The sequence below is a fragment of the Somniosus microcephalus genome, chromosome 19 (genome assembly GCF_052327205.1).
Source record: "Somniosus microcephalus isolate GS21.2 chromosome 19, FLI_Smic_1.0, whole genome shotgun sequence".
In the NCBI taxonomy this organism is placed as follows: Eukaryota; Metazoa; Chordata; class Chondrichthyes; order Squaliformes; family Somniosidae; genus Somniosus; species Somniosus microcephalus.
In genome coordinates this window covers 22,235,580-22,255,020 of record NC_141005.1, presented here as the reverse complement: position 1 = coordinate 22,255,020, position 19,441 = coordinate 22,235,580, and the positions used below count along the sequence as shown (strand labels likewise).

The following is a 19,441-nucleotide window of genomic DNA, read 5'->3' as shown; positions in this document are numbered from 1 at the left end:
AACCAACCCTGTCATTTTAACCCCGTCGACTCCTATTGTTCCCGCCAGGCACGCGGGGTTAAAATCAGGGCTTTTGTTTATAAGATATAGGAAAAAAATCTGATCAATTATGAAGTATAAAAGTACTTAAATTGAACCAGAATGCATTAAAAATAGAAAAATTCAAAATTGTCAAGGCCCCAAGGCCATGTTCCCAGGCTGTGTCAGCTTGCTTGAAGCTGTTGTTTAGCTTTTGCTGGTTCTCTAGCCTAGTCTTGGACCAGTGCGCTATGGTAATCAGTACGTATGCCCCAACACTGGAAGCCACAGACAAGAGGAATTCTACTCCAGCCTCGAACAATCCCTGTCCCGAGTCTCAACGGGCGACAAGCTGATCCTCCTTGGCGACTTTAACGCCAGAGTTGGAAAGGACACAGACCTCTGGGGAGGTGTGATCGGCAGAGAGGGGGTAGGGAAAACCAACTCCAACGGTACCCTCCTCCTGACGAAATGCTTAGAACATGGCCTTGTCATAACCAACACCTTGTTCCGTCAGAGAGACAAGTACAAGGCTTCATGGCAGCACCCTCACTCCAAGCACTGGCATCTGCTGGGCTACGTCATCGTCTGAGCAAGGGGCCGCAAGGACGTCCGCATCACCCATGCCATGACAGGAGCCGACGACTGTTGGACAGACCACCACCTAATTCGCTCTGTCAACTCCATCAACGTAGCCCCAAAACAGCCGTGGCAATAGAAACAATGCCGCAGGAAAATCAACGCTGGAGCACTCAAAGACCCTGCTAAGAAAGCCCTATTCAGCCTGCGCCTCACAACCAGCGTGACGACTCCCAGGGATTCAGAGACACAGAGTGTCCGCAGCGCCTGGTCTGCACTCCAGGCCTCCATATCAGCACCTGTGAAGAGACGCTCGGTCACTCAACCAGGAAACACCAAGACTGGTTCGATGAGAACGACCAGGAGATCCAGGAGCTTATAAGCCGCAAGCTCCTGATCTGGCATTCCTGATCTGGAAACAGCAACACAACTTGAGAGCAAGAAAGCAGCTCTACAGACGCCTGATGGCCGAGGTCCAACAAAAAACTCGCGACCTAAAGAACAGATAGTGGGTGGAGAAAGCGCAGGAGATCCAGTAACTAGCCGACAAACACAACGTGCGTGGATTCTTTAGCGGTCGAGACCACCTATGGATCAAGCACCCAAGGTCCTGCCCCACTGCATGCCAAGAACGGAGAGGTACTCATTAAGGACAGAGAGGCAGTCAGTGCCCACTGGAAGGAGCACTTCGAAGATCTCCTTAACCGAGACTCTGTCTTCGACGCGAGTATCCTCAACTCCATCCCGCAGCATGCTACCCGCCACCACCTCAGCACAACACCAGCCCGGCATGAGGTTGAAAAGGCCATCCGACAACTGAAGAACAACAAGGCCTCAGGAGCAGACGGAATCCCCACCGAGGCACTAAAGCATGGCGGAGAAGCACTATTGGCGTGAATACAGGAACTCATTTCTCTTATTTGGAAGGAGGAGAGCATGCCAGGAGATCTCAGAGACGCTGTAATCATGACAAGTCCGATTGTGGTAATTACAGTGGAGTTTTCCTGCTGTCTGCCACAGGGAAAGTCATCGCAAGAATCCTCCTCAATCGCCTTCTCCCAGTGGCTGAAGAACTCCTCCCAGAGTCGCAATGCGGATTACGCCCACTAAGGGGCACAATGGACATGCTCTTCACCACGTGTCAAATACAAGAGAAGTGCAGGGAACAGCACCAACCGCTGCACATGGCCTTATTTCGCCTCACAAATGCCTTCGACACTGTCAACCGTGAGGGATTATGGAGTGTCCTCCTCAAATTCGGCTGCCCTCAAAAGTTTGTCACCATCCTCCGCCTGCTTCACGACGACATGCAAGCCATGATCCTGACCAACGGATCCACCACAGACCCAATTCACGTACGGACTGGGGTCAAGCAAGGCTGTGTCATCGCACCAACGCTCTTCTCGATCTTCCTTGCTGCAATGCTCCATCTCACCCTCAGTAAGCTCCCCGCTGGAATGGAGCTAATCTATAGAACAAACGGGAAACTGTTCAACCTCTGTCGCCTCCAGTCCAGATCCCAGGTTGTCCCATCCTCTGTCATCGAATTACAGTATGCAGACGACGCTTGCGTCTGCGCTCACTCGGAGGTCGAACTCCAAACCATCGACAACACCTTCACCAAAGCGTACGAGAGCATAGGCCTTACACTAAACATCTGTAAGACAAATGTCCTCTACCAACCTGCCCCCATCACACAGTACTGCCCCCTGATTATCAAAATCTACGACGAGGCCTTGGACAACGTGGATCACTTTCCATACCTCGGGAACCTACTCTCAACAAGGGCAGACGTCGATGACGAAGTCCAACACTGCCTTCAGTGTGCCAGTGCAGGCTTCGGTCATCTGAGGAAGAGAGTGTTTGAAGACCAGGACCTCAAACTCGGCACGAAGCTCATGGTTTACAGAGCAGTAGTGATACCCGCCCTGCTGTATGCTTCAGAGACATGGACCATGTACAGCAGGCACCTCAAAGCACTGGAGAGGTACCACCAACGCTGCCTCCGCAAGATCCTGCAAATCCATTGGCAGGATAGGCGCACCAACGTCAGTGTTCTCGCTCAGGCCAACACCCCCAGCATCAAAGCTCTGACCACGCTCAATCAGCTCCGATGGATGGGCCACATCGTCCGCATGCCTGAAAAGAGACTCCCAAAACAAGCGCTCTACTCAGAGCTCCGGCACTGCAAGAGAGCCCCAGGTGGGCAGAGGAAACGCTTCAAGGACCCCCTCAAAGCCTCCTTGAAAAATTGCAACATCCCCACCGACACCTGGGAATCCCTGGCCCAAGACCGCACAAAGTGGAGGAGAAGCATCCGGGAAGGCGCCGAACACCTCGAGTCTCTTCGCCGGGAGCAAGCAGAAGCCAAGCGCAAACAGCGGAAAGAGCGCACATCAACCCAAGCACCCCACCCACCCGCCCCTTCAACCACCGTCTGCCCCACCTGTGACAGAGACTGTAGGTCCCACATTGGACTCATCAGTCACCTGAGAACTCATTTCTAGTGTGGAAGCAAGTCATCCTCGGTTCCGAGGGACTGCCTAAGAGAGAAGAGATGTTCAAAATTCAAAACTGTCCCCAAAGCCATGTTTCCAGGCTTTCTCAGTTTGCTTGAAGCTGTTGTTTAGCTTTACCTAGTTTTCTAGTTTAGCAAGATAAGCAGTGTGTGACTGAAGGGACAGAGGCCTAGAAATTCGGTGGGCTGCGCCACCAGTTAGCGCCTAAAGAGGGCACTCAGTGGCTTTAGCGCCACTGGCCGCACCTCCCGCGATATTTAGCGGGGCGCTAATGGCGGCGTTAGCCTGTAGCGCCGCGCCGCCACCGATGACGTCATCGGTGTGCGCAGCGCCCCACTACCGCCCCGATCGCGATATTTGGTCGCGCCCGCCTCTGTAACGCCGATTGCAAATCGCGCCCGGTTCACGGGGCCTACCTGTGGCGGTAGTGGCGCAAATTAAGGTGGAGGTGCGGGGCGGCCATTTTTTTGGTGGCCGCCTGCCAGCACCTCCGTCCCCAGCCTCCTGATCCCCCCCGGGCAGTGCCGGCTGTGTCCCGAGGGCCCGGCACTTCTCCTCGGTGCCGGGCTCTTTTGCCGACACTCGCGATCGGTCATCGCGCTGGTGCAGACCCCTCCCCCTTAAGAAGGGGAGGAAGGCCTGCAGTACCGCAGCGCGCCGCTGCGGCACGTTGCGCTGCGATATTCAATTTCAGCGCCCCAAGAGGGACGCAGGGCGCCTCGAGCAGCGCCCCGCGTCCCTCTTGGGGCGCTCAAACTGAATTTCTGGCGGGCGCAACGGCTCCGTTCGCAGCGGTAATTCCGGCGCCCAGGCGAGCTTGGCGCCCCATTTGGGGCTCCACCGAATTTCTAGGCCAGAGAGTTTAAAGGTAATAATGCATCAGTGAATAAGGTGAAAGTAGGGAATAATGCCAAGCCATACTCAACCTCATCCTGCTGTGCCACTCATCACATCCCGATCAATCTGCCTTCCCTACCCTACTCCTGCACATATTTACTCACACCAACTTACCTTGCACCTCCACCCATCCCTCTCTACCTACTTTATCACATCCCCATCTCACTAGCCACCCCTCACACACTCACCCTCATCCTACTGCAAGCATACCAACTGACATCACACAAGGGTAGGCACTTGGGTGGTTTAGCCAATGTTCATGTGAAGTTTCTGGTAATGTGCTATCAAACATCGAAATCTTTATTTTGAACACTTTGTGTTCTTGGACAGATTTGTGTGCACCTTTGGAAGTGGCTTAGTGAGTTGCAGTGAATGGTGAGGCATAACAGTACCTCCAGCAATGGTGATGAGTGTGAAAGGAATGGCTTGGGCATTGTAGGAATACTTTATGGTGCTGGTGTGGGGTGGTGCCAACCTGGTGCATCATGTGGCAGCCAAGGTGTACAGCGTCAAGTGAAGTAAATCTGGATATGGCGATGCCATCCCTGGCGTCCTGGGCATCAATGTGCACGGGTGATGATGCCCTGTATCCAGTGCAGCATCAGTTGATTGCAGAGAAGGTTGGTGTGCATGTTGGTGCGTCTGGTGATGCTGGTGTTGGGGCTGATCGTGTTGGGATTCTGAGGACGAAGGTGAAATTTTTTTCAAGGGCACCGATGCTGACGGAATAGATGGCAAGTGAGGTTGAGATGACAGAAGTAATCTGTCAATGTTGAGATAGGTTGTTCCAAGGAGGTGACAGTGGATAGAGAGATTACTCCAAACACTTCAAAAGTGCATAAAGCTCAAAAGTGGGTTCCAAATCATCAGCTTCTAAGATTGGGAAGTGAACAGCTATGAAATGGTAGGTTTTAGACCACTTTTGCAGCTTTCACCTATTCACAGCAATCCAGTCATTGAGAATCCGACATACTTAGACGTGATAGCCGCTCTCCGGGAACCTCATTGAAAACCTGGTAAAATGGTAAGTACAGGAAAAGTTCTGATATCCGGCACCGACGGGACTGGCGTGATACCGATCTATCAAAAGTTCCGGAGTGGTGAGCGGATTATCTACCCAGGCTGTTTTTAACTAAGAAAAATTTAAAAATCAAGAAATGTGCAATATACAGTAATTGGGTACTCACCTACAGGATGTTGTGTTAAATGGATGGTGAAAGATGCTTGATTAAGTACAGTACTGCCAGTTGATGGTAATCCATAACTCTTTAATAACTTAACAGTAAAACAAAACTTATAAACGACTTAACAGTAAAACAAAACTTATAAACGACTGTGCAGTGCACCAAAACTTAAACGACTGTACAGTACAGTATAAAGTACTGTACGGTGGTTGACTGTACACTTATTCCAAGCCAACTGGTTCATCAGGATCATGCACTTCAACAGATTGTTCAGGCACTTCCACTGCTCCAACTCTTTTGGAAGCTTTCTTAAACATGTCCCGGATGTCTGCTTGCTTAGTGGACTCTTGCCTTCTTTGTAGAAAGGTAGACTGCAGAATATGGAGCTGCATAACTTCTTGGGCAGAATAGCAAGAACGGCTTTCAGCAAATTTCATGAATGAAGCAAGATCTGCTGCAGCTTTAGCCCAAGAAATCTTGTTCACTTCAGAAATCTCATCGCCTTCATTTTCCATCACACTTTCCTTTTCTTTCTTTGGATTCAAAACAGTCTCCATTATTTCATCATCACTTAGCAAATGCACAACAGCAACTTCTCTATCTGCATCAACCCATTGCTCAATATCACTTTCACTGAGGTGATGTAGAGGGTTTGCTGGGCCTACATCTTTCACCATGTCAGCCATTTCCATTACTGCAGTCTTCCGCGGACGAACATTGAACTCACGAAATTCCTCCTCTGAAGAAGAACCTTCAGCAAACATTACAGAAGGCCACAATTTGCACCAGGCTTGTCTCAAAGTGTGACCTTTCACCAATTTCCAGGAACATGCAACATTAAAGATGGCATCTTTAAGATTGTATTCCTTCTGAAATGCCTGATTACCTGTATTGGCATCTTGGCTTATCAGTCTACGTAGGAAGTCTTTCTTGTAATGACACTTGAGATTTTGGATAACGCCCTGGTCCATGGGTTGTATGAGAGAAGTTACATTTGGTGGCAAATAAATGGTGAAAATATTTCCAGAAACCAACTCGGATTCATGTGGATGGGCTCTACAATTATCCAGCAATAAAATGCATTTGCTATCTTCAGGTTTCCTTATTCTACGGAAATGTTCCCTCACAGATGGAGCAAAAGTATGATGGAACCAATTTGAAAAGATTTCCTTATCCATCCAAGCATTTGCTTGAGCTTTGTACTCAACAGGTAAGTGCCTCACATTTTTAAATGCACGGGGATTTTTATACTTCCCAATGACGAGAAATTTAGCCCGGTGTGATCCAGCAGCGTTCGCACATGTTAGCACGGTTACACGATCTTTATTTTTCTTGTAACCTGAAGCATTAGCCTCACTAGCCCCAGCAAGTGTTGATTCTGGCAAAAACCTCCAAAATAAGCCAGTTTCATCGGCATTGTATAGCTGTGCTGGCGACAAATCATGTTGCTGCACAATCCGATTGAAATAATCGCAGTATTCTTCTGCGGCGTCGCGGTCAGCTGATTTCTTCTCCCCGCAAACATCGAGTTGTCGTATCCCATGCCGTGCCTTGAAGCACGACAGCCATCCATCAGAGAAAGCACACTTGTCAGTGAGCTCCATCTTTGCGTGAAAATCCTTCGCTTTTTCGATTAGCATGGGTCCGGAAATCGGAACACCCTCTGAACGCTTCAGAGCAAACCACTCATAAAGCACGGTATCCAGCTCTTCAAGCTTAGGCTTACGAAGCGTGTGCCGTTTCTCTACACTCTTAGATGTCTCCGAGCTTGCATAAAACTTGAGCAGCTTATCCTTCTGCGCTTTGATGTCGTATGCTGTTGACGAACCGATTTTGAATTCTTTCATAATGTGCATACGCTTCGCTCCCATTTCTAGTCATTTGCATATATCAATTTTCTGTTTTAAAGTTAACACCACTCTTCCTTTTGGTTGGATCAACTTTTGGGATTTCCATAATGCAGTCCAATGAGTTGCAACAGCGTGGGAGACACACAGTACTGTACTGGAACCCCAAAAAATGGCGGATCAGAAGAGGCTACCGGCAGCGTGGGAGGGTGAGGCTCCTGATGCAGGGTTTCTGAGGTGATCCGAGTTCCGCTGGCGCCAAGAGGCCGAGTAGTGGCAGTTTGTAGAACTACCCCCACTGACGAACTCGGCAACCGTTGAAGACTCGGACTCGGAACCGGCAACATCGCCGGTTACTCAGGCGCAGTTTTCGGGGGGTGAATTCTGCCGGTAGAGCGAGGTTTCCGGACATACCACCTCCAGTTAAACCAAAGTTTCCTGTATGTGGGAAAATGGTTCTTAACTACCTTTTAATAAGCTTTTAACTATCGAAATTGGCTGACCCGCCGTTTGGTGTCGGGTTTGTTCAGGGATGACAGACCCGACACATAGGAAACTGACAAGGAGGCGGGTTTACAGTGGATTACTGACCCGTTGTCAACCATTGTGATTTTGACAGTGGATCTGCCTCCAAATCCGCACTCTGAGCGCCGGCAAAATTCAGCCCTTAATGTGGGGAAATGTGAGATTATTCACTTTAGTAGGAGGAATAGGAAAACAGAATATTTTTTAAATGGTGAGAAACTTTTAAATGTTTAGAGATTTAGGTGTCCTAGTGCAAGAAACACACAGAGTTAGCATGCAGGTCCAGCAAGCAATTAGGAAGGCAAATGGCATGTTGACCTTTATTACTAGTGGGGTGGAGTACAAGAGTAAGGAAGTCTTGCTACAATTGTACAGGGCTTTGGTGAGACCACATCTGGAGTACTGTGTACAGTTTTGGTCTCCTTATCTAGGGAAGGATATACTTGCCTTAGTGGCGGTGCAACAAAGGTTCACTAGATTGATTCCTGGGCTGAGAGGGTTGTCCTATGATGAGAGATTAAGTAGATTGGTCCTACACTCTCTGGAGTTTAGAAGAATGAGAGGTGATCTCATTGAAACATACAAGATTCTGAGGATGGATGCTGAAAGATTGTTTCCCCTGGCTGGAAAGTCTAGAACTAGGGGACATAGTCTCAGGGTTAAGACTGAGATCAGGAGGAATTTCTTCACTCAGAGGGTTGTGAATCTTTGAATTCTCTTCCCCAAAGGGCTGTAGATGCTCAGTCGTTGAGTATATTCAAGGCTGAGATAGATAGATTTTTGGACTCAAGGGATATGGAGATCGGGCGGGAAAGTGCAGTTGAGGTTGAAGATCAGCCATGATCTTATTGAGTAGTAGAGCAGGCTCGAGGGGCTGTATGGCCTATTCCTGCTCCTAATTCTTTTATTCTTATGTTCAAAATTCAAAATTGCCTCCAAGGCCATGTTCCCAGGCTGTGTCAGCTTGCTTGAAGCTATTGTTTAGCTTTTGCTAGTTTTCTAGCTTAGCATGTTTGCAACACCTGTCGTCCCACTATAGCATGGTCAGAGATTGACAGCAGCTTTATTGCCTCCAAGACAATGACACAGAACCACAATTCTACAGAAATAACCAGAAAAAAACCCAGACCCATTTTAAAACCCAGACTTTTGATTTTAGAGATTTTTCAGACAGCCTGCCTAAAAATTAGTGTAGCCAAACCAAAACCCGGATAGGTGGTTGGCATAAAGTCGCTGAGGATGAAGAGTTACTCAGTGCTAAATCTAAGTAAGAACAAAAGGAAGAACATTTCAGCAAGAAAGGCAGCAGTTGGGAGGTGGGGGGTGTGTAGATCATTAGAATCTTGAGGGAGAGGTGGGATCGATGGTGGAGAGTGATGTGCAAAAGTAACCAGATGAGCAGATGTGGTTACCAGGGTAACGTATCATTTTACTTCATGTTATTTATGCTCCTCAGTAAGATGGTAAGTTCCTGTGGTGAAGACAGAAAGCAGCATCTACCATCAAGTAGTGAACAGCTTCCTGTGCTGCCTTCTGACAGCAATTCGAACAGTTCAACTGTGGTGTTGACATGGCAACCATGGCTTCACAGCAGTGCTAGACAATCAGGTATAAACTGCACACTGAAAACTGTGTGAAATGTTGAGCCAACTATGGCATTAAGGAAAAGACAACAAACACAAAAGCTAATAATGAAGAAAAAAAAATCACACTCCAGCTTTGTGCTTTTATTCATTTGTGACAGTGGGAATCTTAACTCAATTGTGTCTGCAATGCTCCCAAGTTATCAATTTAACCCATTTGCTTTGTTGACTGGAAATCTTGCCTCTTTGAAGCATTTCTCTCACCAACATCATCCATAAGGAGGCAGGTGCTTCAGCCAATACCACTCTGAAACCAGCAGCTAGATCGTGTGTGAGGGAGGCCAAGAGAAGGAGGCCACTCTCCCTCCAATTCTATCCTCTCTCCCCTAGTGGGGCGGTGCCCGGCCTTTGCTTAGCACTTTTCCACTGCAGCATACTTTAATTAAGTAGCACTGCACCTTTACAGTGTTATCCTACACCTGTTCCACAATCCCATGCAGTCTGTGGGCACAGTAGCCTGCTGGTCTCGGTTTATATATTTTGCTGGGAATAAGGGGGAACCACCAAGATAGATGAACACAAGTGCCTACCTCTCGTTGCTCGCTGCAGATCTTACACAGCCACACAGTCTGAGGACGATTGGGAGTTTCAATCCCACATTTCGTGCAGACATTCTGGAGGTGAAAGAGATAAAGGGTTGGCTCAGTTGTTAAAGTCAACCGAAAGCTCCTCTGCCTGTGCTCGCTGCCGACTGCAAAAATTATCAAGGCTGCTTCAAACCCAGCTGGGTCAAGGAGGGAATGAAGATGGTCTCTCTTTACATGGGGGCAAGGGTTGTGGGGGATGGGATGGGGTGCGAGGCTGGGTGCTCCCCTACTCCATGTGGTGTGGTATTAAACTATATAAAGCAGGTCCGGTCCGTTCCCCAGTTTGTGTTGTTAACTGATCTCACCTGACACAGCAGAATGGGCCACTACAATCGGCCTCGGTAATAGGCTGGAAAAAGGAAAATGAAACAGAATCAACCAGATTCCTTTTCCTGATCAATCCAGCGACACCCGTCCCCCATCATCTTGCTGGGAAGTGAGCCTGTGCAGATGTCAATTAAGAACAGGATTGGGCTCAGCTGGAATGCTGTCCAGTTAAATAGCCTGTCTAGACACACACGGGAAGAGTGTTACGTATGAACAGTGACGGACAGGTAAAGACCCTCTGGTCCATCGAGCCTGTCCCACACAATTGCGAAACCTTGTGTATCACAATGTACACTCCACCCCACCCGAAACCACATGATCTCCTGGGAGAGGCAAAAATGATTTAAAAAACCCAGGCCAATTTGGGGGGGAAAAAATCTGGGAAATTCCTCTCCGACCCATCTAGGTGACCGAAACTAGACCAGGAGATCACTCTGGCCCTTAATTCCCTGCAGTACCTACCTTCTGAAAGAGGTGATCTCTGTCCCAGCCAGAAACAAATCCAGTGCCAATGAGCCATACCCTAGCAAGGGGCAGCTCCTTCAGGAGAGGAGGGAGGTTCACAAGAAGAGTGGAGGGAGACTCCCGTTCTGATTTTTCCTCCTAGTCTGTGCAATGGGGAAGCAATTTGAACTCTTGGGGGTTTAATTTCTTCAGTGTGCTGTTTTTAGCAGACTGGTAACACATTGGGTTACATCACTGTGATATTTTACCAGCGGTGTGAACCTGTTTAGTGACTGTGTTAAAATAGCACAGTTAGGCATTTAATACAAAAACATTATCCAATCTCCTAAAAATAGCACCCAGTGGAAATAAACTAAAACTTATCTCCCACAAAAAGCCAGAATCAGGAATTCTCTTTGGTTTGGATTGCATCCCAACATTCCAAGGCACTACAAGTTGTGCAATGGTACACAGAGCTGTCAGGTAGCCTTGTGTTCCTCACGGCCTCAGACCCCTTTCCAATTTATCCCTTCCCCTCCTGAAGGCACAGACTCATGCTGCAGTGCAGTTCAATGAACAGCTCAACTGGCTATGCTTCCTGCGTGAAGGTTTTATACTGCAGCAACAGAGGCAGGTCTGCAGACTGGGTGAAGGTACTGCCATTCTCACTAATTAGCTGAAAGAAAACATTTTCTAAAAGTAAAGTGTATGCCAAAAAAAAACAAGTACTGTACTTGGACTGTGGGTGCAGTGTATTCATCCAGACACTAGAGGGAGAACTAAGACCTTTCTATCAGCACAAAGACTGCAGCCTTGGAGCTACTCCCGATAACTTCACTGAAAGTGTGGCGGAAAGCCCATTTATGCATGTAATCGAAGTTACCTCCGCGCTGGAGAAGCTGGGATTGTTCTTCTCAGAGCAGAGAAGGTTAAGGGGAGAGTTAATAGAGGTGTTTAAAATTATGATAGAATAAATAAGGAGAAACTGTTTCCACTGGCAGGAAGGTCAGTAACCAGAGGAAACAGATTTAAGGTGACTGGCAAAAGAACCAGAGCGGAAATTAGGAGAATTTTTTTTTTTACACAGCGAGTTGTTGTGATCTGGAATGCACTGCCTGAAAGGGTGGTGGAAGCAGAGTCAATAGTAACTTTCAAAAGGGAATTGGATGGGGTAACATTTGCAAGTTATTGGGGGGGAAAGAGCAGGGCAGTGGCAGTAATTGGGTAGCTTTTTCAAAGAGCCGGCACAGGCACAATGGGCCAAATGGCCTCCTCCTGTGCTCTATGATTCTACAGGCTTCCGGCAAAATTACCACAGTGGGGCGGGAGTAGCAGCAGCTCTGAGGAAGGTCTGCCACATGTGATTGTATCATTTGTAAATAGCAATGACTTATTCTGCAACTATAATCCATGTTCATAAAGACAAGCAGGCGAGTGAGAAACAAATGGGATAAGAGGGACTGCAACATTTTACTTTAAAAATAAGTAAATCTGTGCTCATCGTCTGTCAGGGAGTAAAAGAGCTGAACAAGTCGGGTTGGAAAAGGTAATCATCTGAAATGTCCCTTCGAAATCAGAGTCCCATTTCACATAATTACCTGCTGTGCCACAGGCTACAATGAAGCATTGCCATTTCACTTATCCACATAATAAGTAGAATTGATGTCCTGTAAATAAGTTAGAAATGTCTCGCAGTTTTATTTGTTGGCAGGCAGGCGGCCACAAGAATAGACTCAAAGGGGAACATTATTAACGTGGAATCTCTTTAAATAAAGACTTTTAAGACAAATTTCTTTTTCCAAAAAAACCCGGTATTTTTGGGGGAACTTTTGTATTGATCAAGACGAGGAATGGAATGGGTATCCGGTGTCAGCAGGCATTTCCCAGCTCAAGTAAAGCAAAGCTAGGTGCTGAATAGAGCTCCACCCCATCACACCCAGTTCAATTTCCTGCAACAACCATTCTGTGGCCTCTGAGTGAGTCAGAACTAGGAACAGTTTTGTGCTTTGGTTCTTATCCACAGTAGGAACTGGAATTGTGATTAATCTTTTTTTTTTAAAAAGGCTTAGGTAGCAAATAAATCCTTATGTTTCTATAATGCCGTATCATGTTGAAATGTCTCAAAGCACATCGCTCAAAGGAAGGCCGTGACTGTTGTATCTTCTGTGTACGAGGGGAAGAGTAATTTTGTTTCAACTTGCAGTGTCTCCAAATTTGACAGTGTGAGGAACTGAATTAAAAATCACTAATGATGGTTATTAACCTCAAGGTGTTTCTGCTGCCTTGTCACTTCAAGTGCATTAGTTCTTTCAGTTGCCTCACAAAAACGGGCTAATTTCCTTCGTGATGTCATCCACACTACTTAGATTTTTTTAAATAAGTGAATAGAAATTGGACAGGAGTAATCCTAAAGGGATGTTAGAGTTAATCAGGTCGACCTGAAACGTTAACGCTTTTTCTCTCTCCACAGATGCTGCCTGACCTGCTGAATAATTCCAGCATTTCCTGTTTTTATTTCAGATTTCCAGCATCCGCAGTATTTTGCTTTTGTATTAAAGTTAATCAGAATTCTTTTAAGATGTTGCAGTTCATCGATGGGACATAAACAGACAGAACATGAGCTCACAGTGATGATTCACTATACAAGGCAATGGAGGTGTCCAGCAGAGACAGGCCATTTCCCACAGGGAGCCATGCTGCCTGGCCTCTTGGCCAATGAACTGTGCCCAGCCTGGGGAAGACCTGAATATATGAAAGAGAGAAAAAATATAAAAATGAATGTTGTGAGACCAATTTTGAAAGGCTCCACTCCCAGCACAGTGCTAAATGGGAGCATGGGTCAGAGACAGGGTGATTATACTTTAAACTTTGATATTAAACTGATGGGGCCACGACTTTCATGGCTCGCATCTAATTCATACCCTCTTCCTCCCAGCACTGTTCTCCCAAGCCAAAAATCAACAAGCATTGGAGATTTTAGTGAAGCAGTGGGAAACGGGTTGGGGGAGGGGGAGCGGAGAAACAGTACGTCTCACGTCTGAAACACAAAAATAATGTCTCTAAATTGGGGGGGGGGGCGCCCATTAGGAAGTAAGATTTAATTTTTTAACTTTTACAATAAATAAACGATAAAATTGGAGGCGTCTTTTTAAACTGAAAGTACTCGCCCATAGGCTTCACTTCCATTTGGCAGAATTCCTTAAAGGACATCACTCCTGTAAAGACTGTGCTACATTTTAATTTTTGCCATGACTTATTCAGTCGACACGGAGCTCGCTGCACCGATTCCGCGCAGCGCATCAGTTACCTTTTTGCAGTCTTCACACACCACGGAGTGCGATCCCAGCAGCCCCAGCTGCTCCCCACACAGGATGCAGCGAGATAAACCGTCGCCCAGGACGTTCTTTCGCATGTTGTCCAAACGGTCCACGAGTCGCCTGAGCGTAAAACCCCCCCCCCCACAAAAAAAGAGAGTAAAGTCGCGTGGTGCGTAAAACTCGCTTTCAACCGGATCAGTTCAGTTCCCCACCGGGTGGATTAGGTTACAATTTCCCCGTTTAAATCTAATGGACAAACAAGTAAAATAAATGAACCATTCCAGTGCCTTTACAGCTACTTGAAATAGGAATTGATGTTTGATGACAAATTTTGAACTCGTGAATAATTCTGAAATTTTTCAACAGAAAGCCAGAAAGTGTAACAACTAATAATCATTAATTAAACCGAAAAGATTTAACCAAATATTTCCCTTGATTTGTGAAAAACTTGCAAGTAGCCATTTTATAAGGATGAATTATCAGTGTTGCTTCCCCCCTCCCCAGTCAGATATTTTCTACTGAGCTAATTTTGAATTCTGATGAGGGATCTCCATCCAAAATGTTAACTGTCGATTGTATTTTCAGATGTTGCCAGACCTGCTATGTATTTCATAAAATTATAGACACTTACAGCACAGAAGGAGGCTATTCAGCCCATCGTGCCTGTGCCGGCTCTTTGAAAGAGCAATCGTGTTTAGTCCCTTATTTCTAGTATTTATTTTTGAGTCGGTCGCTATCGTGAACAGATGTACGAGTGATACACTGCCACCCCCCCCCCCACCCAATCACCGCCCCACTGTACAGGACTCACCCAATTCGTTCCTGCTCCATCTCCTCCATCTTCTCCGCTCGAGCGATCACCCTGTTGATGATTTCCTTCTCCTCCTCGGTCAGCTCCTCATTTTTCCGCTGCTTCTCTGTTTTGTTTGTGTGGACTGACCAGCCGGCCCCGAGTCTGTCACGGGTTTTCAGACAGCGTTTAAAGACACATTCACAAAAACATACTGAATACTTCTGGGCTTCAAAGGAAGCTGGACAATCGCACCCACCACACAGCGACTGGGGAGGGGGTAATTGACACACTCCCAGTTGTGCAGTGGGAATGTTTCTTCCACCAACTACACATACAGGAGGACAATCAATTCTTGCTCCACATCTGTACAAGGGTCACAATTAAAGGGATTGTTCTAAATCTCATCATTCATCAAGAAACTACTCAAGAAATAATGCTGGACGGCCAGCTGGTGGCGCCGTCCAAGGAGTATAAATACTCGGGCGTCGGCCCCAGCTTGCCAGGGACATTTTGTAAGACAAGGAACTAGTGAAGTACAACTAGACCTCCATGTTCTGAAACAAGTTGATTAAAGCCTTGCTTTATGCTCAAACCAAGTGCGTAGTGAGTTATATTACATCAGGGATACTATCTGGTGGGAGCACTTTCCTTTCCTCCCATTCATTCTTGCCGGCACTGACTCCTCTGGGCTATGGTTCCTCGGATGCCAAGTGCCCTTCAGTGAGGAAGAGGTCCTACATACTTGCAGTCAAGTTGCTTGGGGCTGATGCCTTTCATAGTCAGTGGGTAGGTTGCTATGTGATGACAAATACAGAATCACACATTACACGTACCACACCCTGCACATAAATTTCACCCTCTCCGTACCGGAAGCCAACTGGAGGGGCTGTGGTGAGAACAGTACTTTTCTCCACCTTTTCTGGAAAGCAGCCCACTAGGAACGTGCCAAGTCTCACACTCCCAGAGCACCTAGCTCCGTGCTTCCCAGGCCTGCCCACTGGCGAGAAAGGGCTCCCTGCTCCCCGCCCCCCCCCCCCCCACTCCCCACCCTCCCCCTCCCACTCCCCACCCTGCTCAGAGCAGGCCAGCATCTCATTACTAGCTCAAGGTGCACTTTGTCTCCATGGTGAAGTGAAACCCCTCCCACAATAACCATGTGGCTGAAACATGCACAGGACATCCTCCAATCAGAACACGTGATGTTGGAGCATCACCAAAAACTGGGGAGGTACCAGGCAGTCTGGGACCTGTTGGTGGAGACCCACACAGCACAAGTATATTTTATTGAAAAATAACAGCATTGGGTACAGATCACTGCTATTCCCTCTCTTTTTTTGCAGCAGTCTGTAATTCCTTTGGTTCATCCTCATTCTTCTCATCCCTGTGTGCTGCAGTGAGAGGGTGACCTCGATGTCATCTGCTGTAGTGAAGAGGTGCTCACTTTGCATTTTATGCTCTAGTGAGAGGGTGGTCTCTAGGTTGGGTATGCGGCGATGAGAGGAATGTCTCTCACAAGTGGCATGTTGGCTCAAATGGCAGTTAAGTCGGAAGATTGTCGTTTCAAGTCCCAGTCAAGGATTTGAGCTTATAAACTATGCTGATACTCCAGTACAATACTGAGGGAGTGCTGGATGGTCATAGAATGAGGCAAAAAGGAGGCCATTCGGCCCATCATGCCTGTGCTGGCTCTTTGGTAGAACATTCCAATTAGTCCCACTCCCCTGCTCTCACTCCCCTGCTCTTTCCCTGTAGCCCTGTCAATGGTGTCATCATTTGGAAGACACGTTAAACTGAGCTGGTTATTCAGCTACTTTCTGTGTCTTTTGTTTGGTTTGTGAGGGTTGATTGGATTTTTGGGCAGGTTCAACTTGGCTCTTCAATGACTGTTTTGCTGCAGGCAAATTACTTGTGCAGCCTTCTTGATGAATCCTTTCATTGTGAAGCTTGCTGCCTCCAAACTGTGAATAATGTCTCAGGTTGGCTTGTTGCCAGCTTTGCTTCAGTTGTTGCCAGTGTCAGACTCGTTAAAGTCATTTGCAGTTAGTAAGCTACTTAATTTGCATAATTACACCTTGCATCTCATTGTACATCAGAAAAGTAAAGTGACATGCAACAGAGGAGAAAAGTATCATCCAGGAGGATTCCAGACCCAGGTCATGGTATGTTTGGCACTTGTTTCTCTTCCTTTCGCCATCCATTATCCGGCCTGTCCACTTCCCCTCCTTGACTCTTTGCTGAGATACTGTTCCATGGGTGGCAGGAGTCCTCCAGTACCTCACCAACTGGCCGCTCCTCATGTCTGTGCCAGGCTGCTTGATCATGTGAGTGAGAGGGTCCACAGCCGAGCCTAGTTCTATCCACCAGGTTTTCACATAGGAACACTCTCTAGTAGGGCTTGCTCCATAACGATTAGAGTAGGAATGGGCCGGAGGGGCTTATCCTATTGGAATGGGCTGGAGGGGCCTATCCTGGGGGTTTGGGCCTGAGGGGCCTATCCTCAGGGTATGGGCCGGAGGGGCCTATCCTATATGAGCCGGAGGGGCCTATCCTATGGGCATGGGCTGGAGGGGCCTATCCTATGGGTATGGGCCACAGGGGCCTATCCTATGGGTATGGGCCACAGAGGCCTATCCTGTGGGTATGGGCCGGAGGGGCCTATCCTGGGGGTTTGGGCCTGAGGGGCCTATCCTGTGGGTTTGGGCCACAGGGGCCTAGCCTGTGGGTATGGGCCACAGGGGCCTATCCTGTGGGTATGGGCCACAGGGGCCTATCCTGTGGGTTTGGGCCTGAGGGGCCTATCCTGTGGGTTTGGGCCACAGGGGCCTTCCTGTGGGTATGGGCCACAGGGGCCTATCCTGTGGGTATGGGCCGGAGGGGCCTACCCTGTGGGTATGGGCCGGAGGGGCCTAGCCTGTGGGTATGGGCCGGAGGGGCCTATCCTGTGGGTATGGGCCGGAGGGGCCTACCCTGTGGGTATGGGCCGGAGGGGCCTAGCCTGTGGGTATGGGCCGGAGGGGCCTAGCCTGGGGATATGGGCCGGAGGGGCCTATCGTGTGGGTATGGGCCGGAGGGGCCTATCCTGGGGGTTTGGGCCTGAGGGGCCTATCCTGTGGGTATGGGCCGGAGGGGCCTATCCTGGGGGTTTGGGCCTGAGGGGCCTATCCTGTGGGTATGGGCCGGAGGGGCCTAGCCTGTGGGTATGGGCCGGAGGGGCCTATCCTGTGGGTATGGGCCGGAGGGGCCTATCCTGTGGGTATGGGCCGGAGGGGCCTATCCTGTGGGTATGGGCCGGAGAGGCCTATCCTGGGGGTTTGGGCTGGAGGGGCCTATCCTGTGGGTTTGGGCTGGAGGGGCCTATCCTGTGGGTATGGGCTGGAGGGGCCTATCCTGTGGGTATGGGCCGGAGGGGCCTAGCCTGTGGGTATGGGCCGGAGGGGCCTATCCTGTGGGTATGGGCCGGAGGGGCCTATCCTGTGGGTATGGGCCGGAGGGGCCTATCCTGTGGGTATGGGCCGGAGGGGCCTATCCTGTGGGTATGGGCCGGAGGGGCCTATCCTGTGGGTATGGGCTGGAGGGGCCTATCCTGTGGGTATGGGCCGGAGGGGCCTATCCTGTGGGTATGGGCCGGAGGGGCCTAGCCTGTGGGTATGGGCCGGAGGGGCCTATCCTGTGGGTATGGGCCGGAGGGGCCTATCCTGTGGGTATGGGCCGGAGGGGCCTACCCTGTGGGTATGGGCCGGAGGGGCCTAGCCTGTGGGTATGGGCCGGAGGGGCCTAGCCTGGGGATATGGGCCGGAGGGGCCTATCGTGTGGGTATGGGCCGGAGGAGCCTATCCTGGGGGTTTGGGCCTGAGGGGCCTATCCTGTGGGTATGGGCCGGAGGGGCCTATCCTGGGGGTTTGGGCCTGAGGGGCCTATCCTGTGGGTATGGGCCGGAGGGGCCTAGCCTGTGGGTATGGGCCGGAGGGGCCTATCCTGTGGGTATGGGCCGGAGGGGCCTATCCTGTGGGTATGGGCCGGAGGGGCCTATCCTGTGGGTATGGGCCTGAGAGGCCTATCCTGGGGGTTTGGGCTGGAGGGGCCTATCCTGTGGGTTTGGGCTGGAGGGGCCTATCCTGTGGGTATGGGCTGGAGGGGCCTATCCTGTGGGTATGGGCCGGAGGGGCCTAGCCTGTGGGTATGGGCCGGAGGGGCCTATCCTGTGGGTATGGGCCGGAGGGGCCTATCCTGTGGGTATGGGCCGGAGGGGCCTATCCTGTGGGTATGGGCCGGAGGGGCCTATCCTGTGGGTATGGGCCGGAGGGGCCTATCCTGTGGGTATGGGCCGGAGAGGCCTATCCTGGGGGTTTGGGCTGGAGGGGCCTATCCTGTGGGTTTGGGCTGGAGGGGCCTATCCTGTGGGTATGGGCTGGAGGGGCCTATCCTGTGGGTATGGGCCGGAGGGGCCTAGCCTGTGGGTATGGGCCGGAGGGGCCTATCCTGTGGGTATGGGCCGGAGGGGCCTATCCTGGGGGTTTGGGCTGGAGGGGCCTATCCTGTGGGTATGGACCGGAGGGGCCTAGCCTGTGGATATGGGCCGGAGGGGCCTAGCCTGTGGGTATGGGCCGGAGGGGCCTATCCTGTGGGTATGGGCCGGAGGGGCCTAGCCTGTGGGTATGGGCTGGAGGGGCCTAGCCTGGGGATATGGGCCGGAGGGGCCTACCCTGCCTCCTTGAGTTTTGTGAATCTGTGCAGTACAGTATGGAGCAGTAATACTGCGGA

General features: G+C 49.6%; 1 protein-coding gene across 2 annotated transcripts in view; it reads right to left on the bottom strand.

Moving 5' to 3' along the window:
* LOC147103621 (rabphilin-3A-like) overlaps positions 1-19,441 on the bottom strand; it is a 160,814-nt gene that overhangs the window by 87,250 nt on the left and 54,123 nt on the right. Inside the window, exons 3-5 of one of the 2 annotated variants that reach the window (XM_085961366.1) lie at positions 14,699-14,842; positions 13,878-14,007; positions 9,743-9,826 (exon numbers count right to left, since the gene is read on the bottom strand). In XM_085961366.1, the coding sequence (XP_085817492.1) occupies positions 9,743-9,826; positions 13,878-14,007; positions 14,699-14,842 (358 nt within the window). Of the gene's footprint in view, positions 1-9,742; positions 9,827-13,877; positions 14,008-14,698; positions 14,865-19,441 lie in introns of those variants that run through there. The other variant, XM_085961364.1, reaches the window with a different exon arrangement.